The 22,773-nt window shown below is 40.6% G+C and overlaps 2 protein-coding genes across 4 annotated transcripts in view; both read left to right on the top strand.

Moving 5' to 3' along the window:
* slc4a2a (solute carrier family 4 member 2a) overlaps positions 1-6,106 on the top strand; it is a 52,895-nt gene extending 46,789 nt beyond the window's left edge. For both annotated transcript variants that reach the window (XM_080440966.1, XM_080440965.1), the window contains exons 20-24: positions 76-242; positions 1,236-1,477; positions 2,231-2,400; positions 2,905-3,078; positions 4,311-6,106. In XM_080440966.1, the coding sequence (XP_080297092.1) occupies positions 76-242; positions 1,236-1,477; positions 2,231-2,400; positions 2,905-3,078; positions 4,311-4,391 (834 nt within the window). In that variant the 3' untranslated portion in view covers positions 4,392-6,106. The remainder of the gene's footprint in view (positions 1-75; positions 243-1,235; positions 1,478-2,230; positions 2,401-2,904; positions 3,079-4,310) is intronic.
* A 2,997-nt stretch (positions 6,107-9,103) lies between these two features.
* Positions 9,104-22,773, top strand: part of ubtfl (upstream binding transcription factor, like) — a 29,714-nt gene continuing 16,044 nt past the window's right edge. For both annotated transcript variants that reach the window (XM_080440969.1, XM_080440968.1), the window contains exons 1-8: positions 9,104-9,266; positions 12,228-12,304; positions 14,249-14,436; positions 16,192-16,275; positions 17,809-17,964; positions 18,868-18,932; positions 20,930-21,050; positions 22,430-22,540. In XM_080440969.1, coding sequence (XP_080297095.1) covers positions 12,238-12,304; positions 14,249-14,436; positions 16,192-16,275; positions 17,809-17,964; positions 18,868-18,932; positions 20,930-21,050; positions 22,430-22,540 — 792 coding nt within the window. In that variant the 5' untranslated portion in view covers positions 9,104-9,266; positions 12,228-12,237. The remainder of the gene's footprint in view (positions 9,267-12,227; positions 12,305-14,248; positions 14,437-16,191; positions 16,276-17,808; positions 17,965-18,867; positions 18,933-20,929; positions 21,051-22,429; positions 22,541-22,773) is intronic.

Raw genomic sequence — 22,773 nt, 5'->3', positions numbered from 1 at the left:
TCTAAAATGACAGAGATGCATTCCCCGGATTGAATGGGTTAAAATACTAACATAATCATTTGTGTGTGTGTGCAGAAACTGAGCGTGCCCAGTGGCTTCTCAGTGTCCAGCCCAGAGAAGCGTGGCTGGGTCATTTCTCTGCTGGGGTCTGACGGTCAGTTTCCTGTTTGGATGATGGCTGCCAGCATCCTGCCCGCCATTCTGGTCTTCATACTGCTCTTCATGGAGTCGCAGATTACAGCGTATGACCCACACACGCACACACATATGTACACACGTTGGTATTATATCAATCAATCAATCAATCAATCAATCAAACTTTATTTATAGAGCACATTTTCACACAACCTTAAGTTGACCAAAGTGCTGCACAGGTAAAATACAAAGCAAAAAATATATAATCAAACCAAAAAAAGCACATAGCATGTATCCATGTAGGAGATGCGGACATAGAGCGAGTAATCCAAGTATATTTACACCTACTGTATGTACACAGAGGGTAGGAAACGTTAGACAGGAGTTAAAAACAGGAGAATTTAGGTTTGGATGTTGTTAAAAGCCAGAGAGAAAGGTGAGTTTTAAGTAGGGACTTAAAAATCTCAATGGACTGAGCAGATTTGATGTGGGGGGGGGGGATTGTTCTACAACTCTGGGGCTGCCACCGCAAAGGCACGATCACCTCTGGTTTTGAGAGTTAGTTTTGAAGGCACAGTCAGCAGCGACATATATAGAGGGGCCAGACCATTTATAGATGTAAAAGAAAATAGCAACATTTTAAAATCAATTCTATATTTAACCGGAAGCCAATGGAGTGAGGCCAAAACTGGTGTGATGTAGTCAATGTTTTTGGTACCTGTGAGGCGAGCGGCAGCGTTTTGGACTAGTTGCAAACGCCTGAGTGAGGAGTGGTCAATGCCATAACATAGGGCATTTCAGCAGTCCAGCCTAGATGTAATAAAGGCATGGATCACTAATTCAAATTGTTTGAGGGGGAGATAGGGGGAGATAGGGTTTGATTTTGGCGAGTAGCCGTAGTTGAAAAAAGCTGGTTTTGACCACTGAGCTAATCTCTTTTTCAAATGTAATGAATTCAAGTCTCCATGGGGTGACTAATCAATAGAAAAAAAGTCATTTTGGGGGTGAACTATCCCTTTAAGTAAATGTGCTAGTTACTTTCCACCACTGACTATACTGTACTAATGGGGTCATTTGTCTGTCTGTCTGTCTGTCTGCAGGTTGATCTGCAGTAAGAGTGAGCGGATGCTGGTGAAGGGGACAGGCTTCCACCTGGACCTGTTGATCATCGTCATAGTGGGCGGGGTCTCGGCGTTGTTCGGGTTGCCGTGGTTGTCCGCGGCCACCGTGCGCTCCGTCACGCACACCAACGCTCTGACCGTCATGACCAAGGGCGACAAGCCCCGCATCCAGGAAGTGAAAGAGCAGAGAGTCACCAACTTCCTGGTGGCTCTGCTAGTAGGTAAATACACTTTGTTATACCGTGCACTTCAACGGACAGGTGGCGCCATCTTGAGGGGTTTCCGCTGTTACTTTCAATGGGGTGACGTCGCGTTCTCTTTCTAGATACCGTACTTTAAAGGCATAGTTCACCCAGTTTTTCTATCGATTAGTCACCCCATGGAGAATTGAATTCATGGATTTTTTTTTTTTTTTGTTACATTCCTAAGCCAATAGGCAGGCAGCGGTTCCGGTAGGAGACACAAAGGAGACTCTTTGTGTCTCCTACCGTCACCGCTGCCGGTCATCAAATTATTGGCTTAGGAATGAGACAAAAACAAACAAAAAAATCATGAATTCAATTCTCCATGGGGTGACTAATCGATAGAAAAAAAGTCATTTTGGGGGTGAACTATCTCTTTAATATACTGTCTATATACTACTATAGACAGCATACTGTACTGCATACTGTACTGTACTATAATATTCTGTACTATACTATCATGTACTGTACTATATTATATTATACTGTACAATATATTACTATACTATAATATATATATATATATATATATATATATATATATATATATATATATATATATATATATATATATATATATATATATATATATATATATATATATATATAGTATTTTAAGTACTGTATAGTTCTATGCTATAATATATTATATTGTATAAGTCTTTTATAATCATTGTTATTGTTATGTAGGTCTGTCTATAGTGGTTTATAATCATGGTTATTGTTATGTAGGTCTGTCTATAGTGGTTGGTGACCTGTTGCGTCAGATTCCTCTGGCCGTGCTGTTTGGCATCTTTCTCTACATGGGGGTCATGTCTCTGAACGGAATCCAACTGACTGACAGACTGCTGCTGCTGCTGATGCCCCCCAAATACCACCCTGACCTCACCTACATACGCAAGGTAATGCCCCCCAAATACCACCCTGTAATACCCAGCCATGCCAGCCTCCTCACCTACATACACATGTTAAAATATCACCCAAATGCCACTCTAAGAGCTCACCTACAGAGCAAGCAGGGGCGTCATTTGGGGTTCCAGAGGATGGTAATGGCCACCCCTATAGTTTTCACATTTAATTTCAAATTTATTTTTCTTTTATTCATTCTTTTTTTTCCAGATTAATCCACACTTACCTCCCTAAATTGGACATGTCATTAACAGGCCCAGAAGTTGTGGGCTTGTAGATCTGCTATTTTCCGGCTTTAGGCTTACGGTTCAAATGCCCCCCCCCCAAAAAAAGAGAAAATTGCATTCATAAAATCGCCGTCCTAAAATGTTGATGTCCTCACAACTAATACAAACGTGTGTGTGTGTGTGTGTGTGTGTGTGTGTGTGTGTGTGTGTGTGTGTGTGTGTGTGTGTGCGTGCGTGCGTGCGTGCGTGCGTGCGTGGTGGTGTGTGCAGGTGAGGACCCTGAGGATGCACCTGTGGACCATCATTCAGTTTGTGTGCTTAGGGGTGTTGTGGGCGGTCATGTCCAGCTCCGCTGCCCTGGCCTTCCCCTTCATTCTGCTGCTCACCATCCCTGTGAAGATGCTCATCTTACCCCGCGTGTTCACCAGGACCGAGATGCAGTGTGTATGTACACGCACACACACCCACACACACCCCCACAAACACACACACACGCACGCACACACACACACACACACACACACACACACACACACACACACACACACACACACACACACACACACACACACACACACACACACACACACACACACACACACACACACACACACACACACACACACACACACACACACACACACACACACACACATGCTTACTATAGGATGCCAGGTCAACAAATGACCTGGCATCTGTCTACATAACATGCTGTCTAAATTACATTTTAGCCTTTGCATAAGCCTGTGAGGCTAGGTCAAGTGCTACGGGCTGAGGTGGAGTCTGAAGTCAAATTACGGCGGACGATTGGGAGTGAGTCTGCATTTCTAATTGCAATCGGGAGTTTGTTCCACAGTTTAGGAGCCAAACTGTACTGTACCTTTGGACGAGAACAAAGTCACATACATGCAACTCATTATAGCTATTTTATTTAATTACAGTGCAAATTCGACAAATTCGTACAGAGAAACAGCCTATCTGCCCAGGTTGATTTCAAAACACTCAGAAATGAATTTCACATGAATATACTGGTAGGCAGGACATAATACATTTTTGGAAGCAACCCGTGGGCAATGTAACATGTTGGACATGTTTGCTGTATGCAGTGTAGGAGAGACCATAGGAAGGGAGACAGTGTAGGAGAGACCATAGGAAGGGAGACAGTGTAGGAGAGACCATAGGAAGGGAGACAGTGTAGGAGAGACTGTAGGAAAGGAGACAATGTAGGAGAGACAATAGGAGACAGTGCAGGAGAGACCATAGGAAAGGAGACAGTGTAGGAGAGACAATAGGAGACAGTGTAGGAGAGACCATAGGAAAGGAGACAGTGTAGGAGAGACTGTAGGAAAGGAGACAGTCTATGATAGACCATAGGAAAGGAGACAGTGTAGGAGAGACCATAGGAGACAGTGTAGGATAGACCATAGGAAAGGAGACAGTGTAGGAGAGACCGATAGGAATGGAGACAGTGTAGGAGAGACCTAGGAAAGGAGACAGGAGATACCATTGGAAAGGAGACAGTGTAGGAGAGACCTAGGAAAGGAGACAGTGTAGGAGAGACCATAGGAAAGGAGACAGTGTAGGAGAGACCATAGGAATGGAGACCGTGAGGGACAAATTCTATGAACTGTGTGTGTGTGTGTGTGTGTGTGTGTGTGTGTGTGTGTGGATTACAGTTGGATGCGGATGACGCTGAACCCAAACTGGACGAGGATGCTGGGCTCGACGAATTCTCTGAGAGACACATGCCTGTTTGATCCCGCCCCTTTGTTCCCATTGGTCCGTCCAGCCTGACAGACATGCCTGAATGACCCCCGCCCCTTTGTTCCCATTGGTCCATCCAGCCTGACGGATGTTTCTGCTAACCAATGGAGGGTCCAGGCTTACCAGACTGTCCAATATATTTAGTTTGTTTACCTTTTAGGAATACAGAATATACTGAGAATATATATAATATAGTATATAGTATATTGACCAGTGGTTCTCAAACATTTTCCTGTCACGGACCGCACATTCATGTATTTTTTCTAGATCTTTTTCAAAATAGCCGATCTAAAAGCTCACAATGCGTCACATCGTGACACGGTGTAGACTTAAAGATCTGCTATTTTCAAATAGCCGAAATGGGTTAAAGTGGTTAAACTGTTTGTGATTCTTTTTAAAGGGATATTTTACTTTCAAACATGTTTGGGGTAATTTTAATGTCTACACAGGCTTTTGTGAACACCCCAGAGAGTTTTTAAGTTGCTTAATTCAGTATAGGTATATAGGTGGAAATCTTTTATTTCGTTTTTTTCATTTCCCCCCAAAAATATAAAAAACATTAATGAAAAAACACGGCCCCCTCATGTATTAGAAGGACAATATCAGTCACCAGAACCAAGGACGGGTGTTTTCGATGAATCTAACATGGTTAAAATGGAGTTTGTATAGGAATGGGTTTGTATATGAAGGGGGCGTGTCTGATAAAATGAATATCAAATATCTAAATACTGAATCAAGCAACTTAAAAACTGTCTGGGGTGCTCACAAAAGCCTGAAAAATCCCTTTAACTAATTTTGCTGCATGGGGACCCCCTGGAACTCAAGGACCCCTGGGGGTTCCCAGACCACACTTTGAGAACCACTGACATATAGAGTACGGTATATACTGTAGAGAATATAGAATAGCCTATAGCAGCAGAAGGCAGAATGATTATAAGAATAATAATTATTTCATGTTGGTGGGGGGTTTGTTTATTTCACAATGATGATGAGAAATGTACACTTTCTATACTATCTATCTGTCTGTCTGTCTGTCTGTCTGTCTCCTGTCGTTGTACAAAAACAGATGGTGCTTCTCAAGATATTTTGATTAATCGAAAACTCAATCGATAGAATCGACATTCATTATATCGACATTTAATGAATGAAAACAACAGTTCACAGGTTCTTTACTACTTATCCTACTAGCTCTGTAGGACAAGTAGTTAAGTTCAACTGGTGGACAAGTGCTCCCTCTAGAGGATGGAATCAACACTGATAACTGCCTTCAGAATCAGGTTTGACCAGAATGGAACAGAGCCTTCATTAGTATCATTGGTAACACCTGCGAAGGAATATGGCTGCTGTGCATAGAGCCTATTAGCTTTATTGTCACATTACAGGTTTACAGAAGTAAAAAAAAAGTGGGTGAAATGTGTTTGTTGCCTTAAACTCAACATAACTTGAGTAACCTTTATTAACATGAGTCATCTTTATTTTTATTGTAATTCATGAGACGCATTAAAAACAAGAAGCATTTTATGAACCCTCTGACATTTTTAGAGAAAGTGCCTTATTTCAGACAGTCATGCTTTCAGCCATGTGTCAGGACTTGATGTCCTATCTTCAAAATGTCACAGGTTTGATCCCGACAAGTAACACATTTATGTCTGTTGTGCTCCCTCTGTGAGTGTCTGAATCTATTAATAAAATTATAGTATTCTCTGATGCTCATATTGTCTGTAATTTATTCAGAGGTCTTGCCTGTACATTTTTAAATGTTGCACAAAATCATAACTTGCTTTCATATCCAGTCTGCCTGTATGTTCTCAATGTGACATGCCTCGCTACAACTCGTCGTACAGATTTTATGTATTATTATTTATTATAAGACCAAATTGTTATTAAAAGATTGTTTTTGAGCAGAAGAGACAATACATTAAGTTCAAATATGTCATGAAAGCAGAAACAAATTCCCACAGAAATGATCAGACTATGGCCATTAACATTCTGTATGCTGTGGTTGCAAAACACCCAGGCCTCTTCTTCTTAACCCCAGGGTTCTCATAGAGAATAAAAGTCTGCACAACAACAGCATTGCTCCTAAAACAGTTTTTTTGTTTACTTTAAAAACGCAGAAAAGTGGTACAGGTGGTACAACGTTTCGGCCACACATGGCCTTCATCAGAGAGTCCTCATTTACCCTCAGAAAAGAGAAACAGAAACAAAACTGAACCTGCTTATTGAAAAAAACATTCAATTTAAATGCTCATTCTCTGATACCAATGTAAAGGTGCAACCTAGTGGAGTACAGTTTAACCTTCTGGGCCGCAGTAATGTTTGGATTCATTCTGTCTGAGCTACAACATTGGTATCCCCCTGTATTTGTCAAAATACTTCCAAAACGTTAATGAAGTCCACGATCATAACACCAGAGGCAGCAGCTCCACGAATCATGTTCAACCCAGATTTGGCTCAACAAAGGGAATGAACTTGTTTTCATGCTATTCATCAAAAATGTGGAATGCCCTACCAAAAGGAGTAAAGGAGTGTAAAACCCTACTCACTTTCAAAACTGCCCTAAATATACACCTTCAGGAGGCTCCAATTCGAAAATGGCCCCTGTCTAAGTCTTAACCTACCCCCCGGATTTAGAATACATTTGTAGAATCCCCCAGAAGCAAAGATCTGAGTTAAAATGTTCGCTATGAAAAAAAATATATTCAAAGATTTCCAAAAAATGTTTTTTAATAGCAGATCTACAAGCTCAAGTGCAGCACTTGGTGCCGCTATGAGCTTGTATAACTGCTATTGTTTTGTATGTGTAAAGTGTGTGGGGGGTTTCAGCTTTTGTCAGATAGGGCTCCAAGGAAAAAAAAGGGTTTCAAGGGGTCAACACTCTAACCACAAAATAAGCCCTATTTTTCTACAACTTTTGCCTATGATTTGTACAAAATAGGGACTCCAGGTTGAAAGTGCACTGGAGTATTTCCAATGTTCAGTACTTTTACTTCACCACACTACATCTCAGAGAGGCAAATATTATACTTTTACTCCACTACAATTATTTGAAAACTGTAGTTACTAGTTACTTTGAGATTGTGATTATTTTTGATTAAAACATACAGTACATTACCCACTTCCGCCCTATTTCAGCCATTTGAAAATAGCAGATCTACAAGCTCACAATGCCTCGCAATGCGAGGCATTGTGAGCTTGTATCTGCTATTTTCAAGAGATTTGTAATATATTTTATACATTTGAAAGTGTGAGATTTTTTCTACATTGCAGTATTGATACTTTTACTAGAGTAAAAATAACTTTTTCCACCGATATCAAAGGTATAATACATTTTATACATTTGAAAACTTGTGAAAAGGGACATTTTGCATAATGAGTACTTTTACTTTTGTACTTTAGGTATATTTTGAAACCAATAATAATAATAATAATTTTGTACTTTTACTCGAGTAAATTTTGAATTCCGGACTTTTACTATGTAAGTAATTTTTCCACCACATGAAACTGTTTTGATATCCAAACCGCTTACCGCTGGTGTGTGCGCGCGCGTGTGCGTGCAGAGAGGACTGTGTGATGGGGAAGGATGGCCCTCCTCCTCCTCCACACATGACGGGCAGGGAGGTGTGTGCATCCCGGCTTGCAGGTTCATCCAGGCCCCGCTGGCATCTCTACAACCATCCATGAACAACCTGGGTTCTGGTTCTCCTGTGGCTCTGTCTCTGCTCGGATCATCTCTAATATAATCTAATAGTGATCCATATGGTGGCTCTTCTCTGGTGAACAACACCGCTTGATGGATCCACCGCGTGATCGGCGTTGTGGCCAAGGCGGGCGTGTGGTCGCTACATCCCCGGCATGTCGAGCCGCCTGCCTGCCGGGGTTCATGCCAGAGGAGCCCGTCAGAGAGTCTTCGGACCGACCGGGACGGGATCAGATCTGTCCCCGGGATCACACTGTGTGTGATCCCGGGGACAGATCTGATCTCGTCCCGGGTGTGTGTGTGTGTGTGTGTGAGACACCGACACGGAACATTTCTCAATAGGATCTGAGATCGCTGCATGGATCACCGGCGGGTTTAGTCTCGGTGTTCGCCTCCCCTCTGCCGCCGCCGCCGCCGCCCGCCCCGCATCTCGTCCGCTGCCTGCCGGGGTCCAGCCGGGGCCAAGATTGAGGATCCCGGGGATCGCATCTGATGATGATGATGATCGCCCCGGTCCGACCATGCAGGCGGTCGATCGGTCAGCATCTGGACTACCGAGTCCCCCGGATTCAAAACGTCACCGTCCCGGCCGGGCGGGTAGACAAATCAAAGAGGTTTGATGATTTCACCTTCAAGCCACGTTTAATCCAAACATTATACATAATTATGGTAAATATCTTATCTACTAAATGAGGTGTGTGTGTGATCGTACGGCGTGGATGGACTTTAATATTTGATGGGTTTTTGGTGGTTTCCGTGAAGCCTCGGATCAAGACTATCATGTGTATTTTACCGAGTCTGACTTTAACTTTCGCATCTACGACAGATATAAAAATGTCAAAATCGATCAAATACATCTACGATAGTCTCGATCCGAGGCTGTTTGATGGCCCTGCGTCTTTTTTTTAGGGGGGGTTTTCGTGTTTCTTTGCCGTGTTATGTTTTTTTTTCCCGGGAGTTTATTTTCCTCGGGAGTTCCTCCTCCCACCCTGCGGCGCTGGGCGGAGTTTCATACCGAACAAGACGCCTCGAACGTCGGCTAGCTGCTCGGACGGGACTCCCCGGGGTGGCTTAGCACGGTTTTAACCCCACTTTCAAGCACCAAACCCGGCCACAGCACCAGCTCCGTTCGCGGCGAGCCTCCCTGCGTGCGATCGGAGAGGAAAAGGTGGGTGATCGGCGCTGTTTTCGGGCAGATATTAGGCGGTTTGTCGGTGCTACGATCCCGGGATCTGGGTGACATTCATGGCGGCCTGGCAGTGAAGCATTCTGGGGGGAGCCAGGCTGCTATGAGAGCTGCTAACATGCTAAAGAATGCTAATCTTTTTTATTTTTTTACAATATAAACATTTAATATTTAATGATTGATCGGATGTGTATGGATCCACACGTCCGATCGTTGGATCGATATTTCCCACACCAGGCATCGACTAAAAAACTGCTTTAAAACTGTTTTTTTTCCCTCTAAAATGTAATTATTTGTCTTTTTTGTAGTTTTTTTTGCCAGTTTTTCCCCCTGCGAAATAAGATGCTGAGTGATCATTGTCCTCAATAAGCAGCACCTAGGTTAAAGAAGCGTTGATTAATGCATGTAGGTGGTTTTAATAACAGTTTAGTTGGGTGGGTGCATCATGGAAGGAGGCTACGTGGTGTGTTGCTGCCTGCCCTGCCGGGGAGCAGGCGCCATTACTGGGCACAGTGTCACCGAGGGGCCGCTGGGAGGAGGCTAGGGCTGATCTACAAGCTCACTGCTCAGTGGGTCCCAAACTGGGGGTTGAGACCCCCAGGGTGGTCCCACAATTTTCTTTCGGGGGGGGGTCGCCGGTTCAAATATGATTATTTTGGGGGGTTTGGGGGTGGGGTCCCCCAGTTCAAATATGATTATTTTGGGGGGTTAGTTCTAATGTTTTTTTTGGGGGGGGGGGTCCCCAGTTCAAATATGATTATTTTTGGTGGTTTGGGGGGGGGGGGTCCCCAGTTCAAATTTGGTTATTTTGGGGGGTTAGTTCAAATATGATGATTTTTTTGGGGGGGGGTCCCCAGTTCAAATATGATTATTTTGGGCGGTCACCAGTTCAAATATGATTATTTTGGGGGGTTTGGGGAGGTGTTTGGGGGGTCCCCAGTTCAAATATGATTATTTTGGGGGGTTTGGGGAGGTGTTTGGGGGGTCCCCAGTTCAAATATGATTATTTTGGGGGGTTTGGGGAGGTGTTTGGGGGGTCCCCAGTTCAAATATAATTATTTTGGGGGTCGGGCCTGAAAAGTTTGGGAACCCTTGTACAAGCTGATGTTCTGGCCTGGATTAGTCCCCAAAACACACACAACGGTACACAACTCACATCTTTTGATGATGATTATGATGATAATAATAATAATAATCACAATCATAATTATTATTACTATTGTTTAAAAAAAAATATATATATTATATATATATATATATATATATATATATATATATATATATATATGATGATAATAATTATAACTATTATTATACATTAAAAACATGAGCCATTCACAACGTGAAAAAAACATTTCAATTAAAAATGCAACTTTTATTACAACAGATGGATTAGAATCGAGGTGTATTATTTGTCACTACTCAACTGTCACTTCTGTGCAACAACAATATAACTAGCAATGGTACAAACTAAGAACAACCAAAAAGTATATAACTGTGAAAATAAGTCTCTTTGAGCGTTTTGAGCTTGTAGAGCTGCAATTTTCACTATATCCATTTTTCTTTAAATAATTATGAAAAAAGGAACAGTTTTGGTTCCCACCCAAGGTTTCTCACCTGACAGCAGCGATACATAATATAGCAGTAATGGCAACAGTTACCTGGTAATATACTATAACGGCGTTATTAACTTCAACATAACATGTAAATATATATGCAAATAAGGCATAACCTTGTGTACCAATATCTTGTTTACAGTATACATTGTACAATGTTGGCTTGAGCAAGGGGAATGACTACAGTCCTTGGAAGTGCCATCACTTCATTTCTTATTCTATTCCTTATCATTTTAGTTTGACTTGTTTGGTTAAACTTAGTGCATAGATCAGTGGTTTTCAACCTTTTTCATGCCAAGGACCCCTAAATTGATATGCATTTGGCCGCAGACCCCCATCTGAAAATGTTTTGTGCCAGGGACCCCTAGAAGAGAAGATTTGCGTTAAACATGCTAAATTCTACAAAATTCTTAACCCTTTCAAGATTTATAGCAGGTCTGCAAGCTCGTATATCTGCTATTTTTGAATAGCCAACGTATACAACATGGATAAAAGGGGTGAAAACGTATTGGCACCTTTTGCTGGTGGACCCCTTGGTACTCCCTCATGGACCACTGGTTGAGAACCACTGGTGTAGATAGACTCTTGGGGGTCCCCAGTCAACGGGTGTATATAGGGTTAAATAAGTTTAAATATGTGGGCCGTGTTGAGTTGACCTCAACACTCTGAAATGCTGTTTTGGTCGCTAATTCCTGTCATGAGGAAAGTACTTAATGCACCTCTTGACCACCCTTTTAAAGTGGGCAGTGGTTTAAAGTAACAGAGTACATGTACTCAAGTACTACTTGAGTGTAATTTTTTAGGTGCTTTTGCTTTACTGGAGTATTTCCAATTTGCAATACGTTTACTTCTACTCCACTACATCTCAGAGGCAAATGTTTTACTTTTACTCCACTACAATTATTTGAAAACTTTAGCTACTAGTTACTTTGTAGATTTTGATTATTATTACAAAACCACTTCAGCCCTATTTAAACTTTGGCAATTAAATTTTTTGGAAAATTGCCGATCTACAAGCTCACAACTCGTCGCTTCGCTTGTAGAGCTACTATTTTCAAATTTGTATACATTTTATACATTCGAAAACTTATGAAATGGGACCTTCTGCATAGTGAGTACTTTTACTTTTGGTACTTTAAGTACATTTTGATACCAATACCTTTGTACTTTTACTCAAGTACATTTTGAATTCCGGACAGAGTATTTCTATATTGCAGTATTGGCACTTTTACTTAAGTAAAACAATTTCAGTACTTTTTCCACCACTGAAAGTGGGTGTTAATGTTATTTTTGTTAAAATAAGTGTGTGTGTGTGTGTGTGTTGCAGAGCTGGCTTCATGATGAACGGCAGCACCAGTGTCTCCACTGCTCCTCAGCCCACGGGCAGGGTCAAGAACGAACCAGGTAATCACAGACAGACACACAGATAGATTGATGTGATAGACCAGTACATAAATCTGTCAATCTTTCCAGCTAAGGAGAACTTGAGAGAATATGAGTTTCGATTAGGACAGATTGAAAACACCTTTAACTCAGGGGTTACATAGTCAAAAGAAATAGCTGATCTACAAGCTCACAACGCGTCGCGTTGCAACGCGCTGTGACACACCATGTGTCTGCTTCACTGAGGCCTAGGCTACACGTACATGGATCTTTTTCTAAATGCACATTTTTGTGTGCGTTTGGGCCTTTCAGCCACACGCAGACGGTGTTTTTGGCTGCTAAAACGGATATTTTTGTAAACGGATAAATAAGTGAAGGTTTTCCAAAACATGCGTTTCAGTGGATCTGTGTGGACATGTAATCTGGAGATTTTGAGAAACGATGACGTCATCGCGCATTCGCACATGGTCATTATAATAATAAATAATATAATAATACATAAACACCGGACCGCTCATGGTCATTATAATAATAAATGAAGAGAGAGAGAGAGCAACACTTACAGTCTATGAAACAAGGCACGCTCATTTATGGCAAAATAATGTCATAATTCACCCCCAAAAATAATTTCATTTTGGGGGTGAACTATCCCTTTAAGTGGTTAAAGATGATATTGATAAATTCAAAATATAAACAAGGTATTCTGTGGCACCCCCTCCGATCTACAAGCTATTTTTGGCTAATGTTCCCCCCAGAATATGGATGCTGGGGTGCAGGTGGTTGACAAAAGTGGCATTTAAGCATATTTTGATTATCGTGGTAATATCGATTAATCGCAGTTATTTTGGCCACAATAATCCTGACATAATTTTCACATCATCCCACCCCTAGTTGTTTGTAGAACAGCAAGAATGTAGCTTTAGAACGATAATACCTAAATATAATTTAACCTGTTTAAAACCGGGAAAGCATCTGTGTCATTTTAGATTTTAGCGTTGGCTATTCAAAAATAGCAGATCTACAACATCTGCAATTTTTTAAAAAACTTTGAAAAATCTTTAATCCGATTGAAAAATGTTAACGCATTCAATCCGGGGACGCATCTCCGTCATTTTAGATTTCTTTGGCTATTCAAAAATAGCAGATCTGCAAGCTCATAGCGCGGCACCGAGTGCCACGCTACGAGCTTGTAGATCTGCTATTTGAAAAAAATCGTGAAAGTATTTGCAAACCGTGGGTTTTAAAAACACATATTTAAAGGTATGGTAAGTGATTTACTTTGGTTAAAATGAGTGTTAAATACAGTAGCTCTATATACTCATCGCTATAGAGTGTTCAGTAAAAGGAGTTTCCCATGTCTCTCCAGCTCTTTATTAAACAGAAAATGCATTTTCAGTGCTCTCTCCTGATTGGCTTAAATGTTGTCACCTACCTGAAAATGTACTATATTCTGTTTACTAAAGAGCTGGAGAGACCCCTGTGACCGAACAAACGCTCTGTAGCAATGATTACTATCACAATATAGTACTTTAACCTTTTTAATGAAAACAAAAAAAATACCAAAACATATCACTTACCGTACCTTTAACTGCCAGAGGTATTTTCATATTTTTTTAGCCAGTGCCAGAGTTTTTCATTGGAAAAAAAAAAGTACTCAGGAGCCGAAATACAGCATTTTTAAGTTTTAAGTTAACAAGGAAGTGGATAGGAGTCTAGATCTTCAACTAATCATATCTCCTTGGTCTTTGGGTGAAATTGGAAAAAAAAAACATAAAAGAAAAAAATATATATATACATATATATATATTTTTTTTTTCACTTCACGTAGATCTACGCGATTGGCACGTGGCGGCTTTAAAGCGGTTCGCGTAGATCTACCTGATTGGCAGTGAATCAGTTAATGGATTAAAGAATCTTGAATAATTGTCATTTTTTAACACTATCTTTTCTTCCGGGGTGTCCCAGGGTGTGTTTCAGAAGACTGGAGCAAAGAGGCGTGTCTGACTCTGTTGGAGAGGATCCGCAGCCTGCTGCCGGAGATAGACGCAATGAAATACAAAACCACAGAGTCTCACTTTGACTGGGAGAAGGTGTGCTTCGGAGGCTACACCAGCACCATGTGCAAGCAGAAATGGCAGAAGGTCTCCACTGAGGTACAACCGTTGCGCCCCCCCCCCCTGCTGACGAACACGCACTGCAATACAACGCTCTTATCCAGAAGGACCTTTTTTAGAGCTTTTTTAGAGCAGTGGTTCCCAAACGTTTTAAGCTCAAGACCCCCAAAGAGAAATTAGATGTTTGCCTGGGACCCAAACTAGAGAAAATAGCAACATGCGTCGCTTTACGCCGCGTTGTGAGCTTGTAGATCTGCTGTTTTCACTGCTTCTTAAAATGTATTTTTTTTAATTAATTCTTTTTTATTTATTTATGGAATTCATTTAATTGATGAAAAGTTGTGGTGATTTCATTTTTATTTTTTACTTTTTAGAATCTTTTGATACACATTTCTTCTTTTAATGGCCCATAAGCATAACGCTACTACTTATGCTATTTGTTGCAGTCAAATGTGATGTTATTTTTACGAATCTGTTATTCGTTGTGTCATTACACACACATCCATGCCGTGAATCATGTTTTGGGGTGAGCGTTCAGCACAGCTGCCATTCAAAGTTAATGTACTGGCCAATCACAGCGCGTCTTTTGCGGGACTTGGTCCGTTTAGCAGACTACGGCGGCTCGTGTGGGACAACCAACCAAGGCATGGATGTGTGTGTAATGACAACTAATAGCAGATGCATGAGAAAAACAAATAGCGCCAGGTCATGAAACAGATAAGGTTCTTACAACCTAATTTGGGCCGTGCTTTGGAGGTGGTACTAACTCTGAGAACGTGTACTTTCAAATTGTTTTAAAAAATAGTGAAAATTGCTAATCTACAAGCTCACAGCATGTCGCATCACAACACACTGTGAACTTGTAGATCAGCTGTTTTAGATCTTTAAAAACATATATTATTATTATATTTAATATGCATTTATTTTAAGTTCCTTGTTTTTGGTTATAATGGAAAAAAAAACATCACAGCACTTAACAGGTTATGGAAGGTTCTGGGTTACCTTTTGTAGTCCAAAAGAGCTTTTAGTCTTAAGAACATGTCACATCACAGCTCGTTTAAAGGGGGTTTACCAATTTCATCGCATGATTCATGTTAAGAATCTACACCTGGCATTGACCCTAAGCTCATGTTGTCATTTTTTGGTAGCCGTTTTTATAAAAGCAATATTGATTTGATCTAGAATTGGTCAGACAGTCCTGAATCACAAGAGACAGAGTGTGTTTTTGTACGTAGATACAGCAGTGATGTAAAGTAACTAAGTACATTTACTCAAGTACTGTACTTAAGTACAATTTTGAGGTACTTTTACTTTACTGCAGTATTTCCAGTTTTCAGTACTCTTACTTCTAGTCCACTGCATCTCGGAGGCAAATATTGTACTTTTACTCCACGACCATTATTTGACTTTAGATACTAGTTACTCATCAGATATAAATTATGATATTATGAAACATACATTAACCACTTTAGCCCTATTTTATACCTTGGCTATTTGAAAATAGCCGATTTACAAGCTCCCAACGCGTCGCATCGCGTTGTGAGCTTGTAGATCTGCTATTTTCAAACATGTTAGTACTTTTACTTTTGGTACTTTAAGTATATTTTGATGCCAATACTTTTGTACTTTTACTCAAGTAACATTTTGAACACAGGCCTTTTACTTGTAACAGAGTATTTTTATATTGTGGCATTGCTACTTTGACCTAAGTAAAATATCTGAGTACTTTTTCCACCACTGAAATACAGTCATGAATCATCAGGCACTTATTGTATGTTCTTCTTGTGTCTTCAGGTACGCAAATACAGAACCATGACAGAGCTCATCTTCGACGCCATTGAGTTTGTAAAGAACCCTTACAAAGGCAAGAAGTTAAAGGTGAGACAAGTTCATTTTCCTAAAGCACTTTTTAGCCATTGAAAATTGTTTTATGATAATGATGCTAGTTATTATTTTGGAGCAGATAATTGGTATTGTCAATTGGAAAATTATGACTTCATGCTTTCATAACAACAGAGAAAAGGAAATTAAGTTGATTAGCTTATATCTGTCTTACATGTACTGTAGTAGAGACAGACAGTAGGACAGTTGAGAGAGAGACAGTGTAGGAGAGACAGACAGTTGGACAGTTGAGAGAGAGACAGTGTAGGAGAGACAGACAGTAGGACAGTTGAGAGAGAGAGACAATGAAGGAGAGACAGACAGTAGGACAGTTGAGAGAGAGACAGTGTAGGAGAGACAGACAGTAGGACAGTTGAGACAGAGACAGTGTAGGAGAGACAGACAGTAGGACAGTTGAGACAGAGACAGTGTAGGAGAGACAGACAGTAGATGGTAAATGGACTGCATTTATATAAATATATTCAAAGCACTTTACAATGTAACACACACACACACACACACACACACACACACACACACACACACACACACACACACAATTCAATTCAATTCAATTCAAAGGGCTTTATTGGCATGAGAAAACATACGTTTACATTGCCAAAGCAGAAAGCACAATACAACAATACAGCAATACAATCAAAACAAAAAATATGTACATTTGAAAGTCAGAATCTTCAATAGATCAATTTCTATGTACCAAGATCACTGGGTGCAGGTATAGTGCAGGAATATACACAATGATTAGTCTTTAGGGTGGTTGTGTTCCGTTTGATATCCTTCTCCTATCACAGCAACTCACGAATCTTGCTGCTGTGTTTGCACATTGTTGTACTTCGCCCAGCAGATATGGGAGTTTTTTGTCATTGGTCATGTTTTCAAAATCTCTGTGTGTGGTTGTAATCTGTGGGAAGTATGTGTCTCTGATGTCTTGGTACAATGGACAGACGGTTAGGAAGTGTAGCTCGGTTTCCACTTCATTTTGTGTGCAGTGGGTGCATAGTCTGTCTTCTCTCGGGATACAGGTCTGCCTGTGACGACCTTTCTCGATCGCAAGACTGTGCTCACTGAGTCTGTACCTAGTTAAGATTTTTCTTTGTTTTGGGTCGGTCACGGTGCTCAGGTATTCTGCCACTGCGTATTCTCTGTTTAGGGCCAGATAGCATTCTAGTTTACTCTGCTTTTGTGTTGCTTCTTTCCAGTGTGTCAGGTAGTTTTCCTTTTGCTGTTTTATCATTTGGTTTAGTCCAATGGGTTTTCTATCTCGTGGCTCTGTTTGTGTTTGTGTCCGGAGTTCCAAGCAGTAGGGGTTCAGTGTCTCGCTCAAGGACACTTAGACACTTGGCCAGCTGGGAATTGAACCCGGACCCTTCGGATTCCAAGACGGCCGCTCTACCCCTCTAGAGCTACTGCCGCCCTCACACATCAGGTGTTGAGAGCCGGAGAGGTGTGATCTTCATGTATCGTCCATGTCATTTCATGTACCTTTCATTGCGTGATTCTCTCTTCCAGACTCATCCAGACTTCCCAAAGAAACCTCTGACTCCATACTTCCGCTTCTTCATGGAGAAACGGGCAAAGTACGCCAAGATCCACCCCGAGATGAGCAACCTGGACCTCACCAAGATCCTCTCCAAGAAGTACAAAGAGCTGTCTGAAAAGAAGAAGGTCTGTCTGTCTGTCTGTCTGTCTGTCTGTCTGTCTGCATGGATTAAAGTTCTCCCTTGCGGCGACGGATTTCCATCATTTGGATTCCATACAAGCAGTGGTGTACAGTAATTAAGTACATTTACTCAAGTACTGTACTTAAGTACAGTTTTGAGGTATTTTTTACTTTACTGCAGTATTTCCAATATGCAGTACTTTTACTTCTGCTCCACTACATCTCCGAGGCAAATACTATACTTTTACTCCACTACGATTATTTGGAAACTTTAGTTACTTTGCAGATATAAATGATTATATTATGAAACATGCATTAACCACTTTAGCCCTATTTTATACCTAGGCTATTTGAAAATGCTATTTTCAAACATTTTAGTACTTTTACTTTTGGTGCTTAAAGTACATTTTGGTACCAATACTTTTGTACTTTTACTCCAGTAAATTTTGAATTCCGGACTTTTACTTGTAACTGTAGAGTAGAGGCGAGCAGAGTACTTCTACATTGCAGTATTGATACTTTAACTCAAGTAAAACATTTGAGTCCTTTTCCCACCACTGCATACAAGCCATATATGAGATCTGTGTACATCCACAAAAAATCCCCCCCAAAAAAGACACTCTACCGATCTACAAACAACGATTGATCCCCAGTCATCCTCCTATCATCGTAGATGTGTAGATTAGACTGTCTGTCTGTCTGTCTGTCTGTCTGGGCCTCTAACGGTCGTCACAATTGGCTAATGTCTAATGTATATTATTTTGTATAAATGGAGCTTTAATCTCACCTTTTGACCCCAGAACCAGGTCCATATTAGACAGTGTGCAACTCAGTATTATTAAAGCTAAGCCTGAGATCTGTGGCTGGATCTGTGGCTGGACGGTTTGTAACTGTTCTTTATTCTACAGCAAAAATACATCACAGAGTTCCAGAGAGAGAAGGAATCGTTTGAGAAGAACATGGCTCGCTTCAAGTAAGACCTTTTTAACATTTTAATGCTCACTATAGCAGTAGTTCTCAAACTTCTTCATCCCAAGGACCCCCAAATTTATATGTATGTGGCCGCGGACCCCCACCTGAAAATATGTTGTGCCAGGGACCCCCAAAAGCAAAGATTTGTGTTAACACATTGATTGCCTAGATCTAGTTAACTCGTTTTTCAAATCCATCACTTGATTGCCTAGATCGAGTTAACTCGTTTTTTTTTATTTCTTTTCATTTAAAAAAAAAGATTTTGACCCAAAGACCAAGGAGATATGATTTTTCGAAGATCTAGACTCCTATCCACTTCCTTGTTAACTTAAAACTTAAAAATTCTGTATCTCGGCTCCTGAGTACTTTTTTTTTTTCAATGAAAAATCTCTGGCATAAAACTGCAAAAAATCTGAAATAATTCAGGCAGTGAATGTGTTAAAAATGATTTCAAGATTTGCACACATTTTCAAGATTTTCAAAAAATAGCAGATCTACAAGCGCGAGCGCGGTACTCGGTGCCGCACTATGAGCGTGTAAATTATTGTAAATTACAAACATACATTAACCACTTTAGCCCTATTTTATACCTAGGCTATTTGAAAATAGCAGATCTACAAGCTCACAACGCGTCGCATCGCGACGCGTTGTGAGCTTGTAGATCTGCTATTTTCAAACATTTTAGCACTTTTACTTTTGGTACTTTAAGTACATTTTTATAACAATACTTTTGTACTTTTACTCAAGTAAACTTTTCATTCCGGACTTTTACTTAAAGTTATACAGTGCAGGTCCACAAATAACGATTTTTAGCAGCCTTTGCTGGTCATTACCGTCACTGCAGACCGTTTGTTTATTCCTCTGTTACCCAGAATTCCATTTGTTTTCACCGGAAGACGGAAGCGTTTCAAAAAGCGTTCTTTTAATTGTTTTATACGATCTGTGGATCGTTTCTCTTAGCCAGTGGAGCTTTAGTTACCGTGAGCTGTGTTTTCTTTTTCTGTTTTTCGATCTTCAAATCATACAATCTCTTAAAATCAGCGTGAGTTTCCCTTTTGTTATTAGCGTGGTAGTTCCTGGCCAAACAGGAAACCGGTGCGGTAGTTCCTGGCCAAACAGGAAACCGGTGCGGTAGTTCCTGGCCAAACAGGAAACCGGTGCATTTCCGCTTCCGTTTTCCGGCTACATGACGTCATTTTCGTGGGAAAGACACCCCTATCACCGTTCAATAGAAAATATATGTATAAAAGGCTTTCGGGGGTGAAATTCATGGAGTGGGTGTTGTGAAACTTTTGCCACTCACAAAAGATATACAATTTAAAGGATCTACACCATGAATTAATTTTTTTTTTTTGATATTTAATATCATATGGTGTATGTCCCTCAAACCTTTTTCAAAAGGTTTGAGCCTAAATCATCACTCAGATATACTCATCCCAAGTCAATTGTCTCTGGCTTATACAGCACTTTCAGCTGCAATACCAAAACGTCCTCTTGGGCAGGGGGGGGCTACTGAGCAATTCTATCTGGCCAGCATCAATGCAATGGCCAACAGGCCATTTCAGAATGGCAATGCAAGTGATGTCACTTGCATTGCCATTCTGAAATGGCCTGTTCAGACACGCCCATTCTGAAAATCTCTGAAATGAGAATGAATGACTGAATGTTAAAAAAATTTTTTTTTGAAATTCATGGTGTAGACCCTTTAACTTTAGTTTTGTTGAAAAAGTTACCTAGTATTACTTTAAGTTGTAACAGAGTACTTCTACATTGCAGTATCGATACTTTTACTTACTTTAAGTACTTTTTCCACCACTGCAGTGCTTATATCTATGAAATCTATGACAGATTTGCAATTATATACAGTATGTAGTGGGGGGTCCCTGCTGCGTCTCTCAGCTAAGGGGTCCTTTGGGCTGAAAAACGTTGAAGACCCCTGGTGTAAAATATTGAAGGAATGATTTGTTTTGTGTGTGTGTGTGTGTGTGTGTGTGTCAGACAGGACCATCCTGAACTCATAGAGGAGAAGAAGAAGTCTGACCTGCCGGAAAAGGCCAAAACTCCTCAGCAGCTGTGGTACAACCACGAGAAGAAGACCTACATGAAAGTGCACCCTGACGTACGTCTCTCACCTGACCTCTTGACCTCTGAGAATCTACCCAAGATCCTCGATATAGTTGCTGTCGGGCAGAAACCTCCTATCTCCATATTTTTGTAACATTTTAACCCATTAAAGCATACATGGGCAACGTGCGGCCCGGGGGCCACATGCGGCCCCCACCTTCACTTAATGGGGCCCTTAGGTTAATATGGGAATACTGATATATTATTGATTTCAGCTGTTACAATTCAAAACATGCAAACATGACCCGCTTTAATTACTTCAGTCTATATTAGTAGCTTAATGACTAGTATTAAAATTCTATTGTCTTTCGTCCAATGTATTTGTATTTAAGTTCATAAAGTTAACATAAGAATAACTAAATGCATATTAATTAAATAAGAAATGTTACTTTTCAGAATTCCAATACATTTGTAGATCGGCTATTTGTAGATCGGCTATTTTTACTTTTGTGTGACAGAATGGCAAAGTACGGCATTCATTTAAGAAAAAAAGTTAAAATACGGAGATAATAGGTGTCTGCCAAAGAAAATGATGCAATGTGGCCCTCTGGAGTGAGTGTGGACGTCAAATCCATCAAAGTTGCATCACCCCTGCATTAAAGGGGATAGTTCACCCCCAAAATGACTTTTTTTCTATTCTATTCAATGACCAGGAGACACAAAGAGTCCCCTTTTTATCTCCTACCGGAACCGCTGCCTACCGGTCCGCTGGTCATCAAATTATTGGCTTAGGAATGCGACAAAAACAAAAAAATATCCATGAATTCAATTCTCCATGGGGTGACATCAATAGAAAAAAGGTGAACTATATCTTTAAGACCTGAGGCCGATTCTACAAATGTCTTCTAAATCCTAACGGCGACGGGAGGCGCAATAACCCCACGTTTGCAACTACTTTCGCCTGCGCACTTCACCGGGTATGGACTAGTCATCCTAATTTAAAGAAAAACTTGTTTCATTCATGGAGAAATTCTATACTACCCACAATCCTAACGTGTAGCAGCGACATCTCTGATTTGTAGAGCTTGCGTTACCATGGAAATGTTAATGTGGGTTTCTCTAACACTAGATCCCATAGCCTGGAGACACGACGACAATTTGAGAAGTTCCTTCAATCTTCAAATATTGTACTGTACGCAGTCTTGTACCTTCGCCTTTTCTTTGCGTTTTCCAATTCTTCTGAACGGAACCACTGCTATGTTCATGATTAACCAGGACGCTGGTTGGTTTGATTTCAGACTTGAAACTCTCTGAAACGTCTATGGGAAATCCTCTTCAACACCACAGCCGTTCAAAAACCGGGTGCTCACTGTTAAGCTCTATTAATATATAATATCTAACTGTGTGTGTGTGTGTGTGTGTGTGTGTGTCCAGGTGAGTCAGAAGGAGTTGAAGGAGGCATTGAGGAGACAGTGGTCTCAGCTCTCCGACAAGAGACGTCTCAAATGGATCAGCAAAGCTCTGGAACTACAGAAAGGCTTCGAGGTAAACACCTTATTCATAAGAAGTCATGTACTGTATGCTGCACAGCTATTGTTACACCCAAACTGGTGACCCAGTGTCTGTTTATTTATTTTTGTTTGGTTTAAGTGGTTAATACAATCAAATGTATTATCATCTTATTGTATATTAAAGGTAGGGTAAGTGATACTTTTTTGTACATTTTCTTTGTTAAAAAAGTTTAAGTACTATATTGTGATAGTAATCATTGCTACAGA

The sequence above is a fragment of the Gymnoscopelus braueri genome, assembly GCF_963280865.1.
Source record: "Gymnoscopelus braueri genome assembly, chromosome: 10".
Taxonomy (NCBI): domain Eukaryota; kingdom Metazoa; phylum Chordata; class Actinopteri; order Myctophiformes; family Myctophidae; genus Gymnoscopelus; species Gymnoscopelus braueri.
Note: the sequence above shows the minus strand (reverse complement) of the source record. Positions and strands in the feature narration are given on the sequence as shown.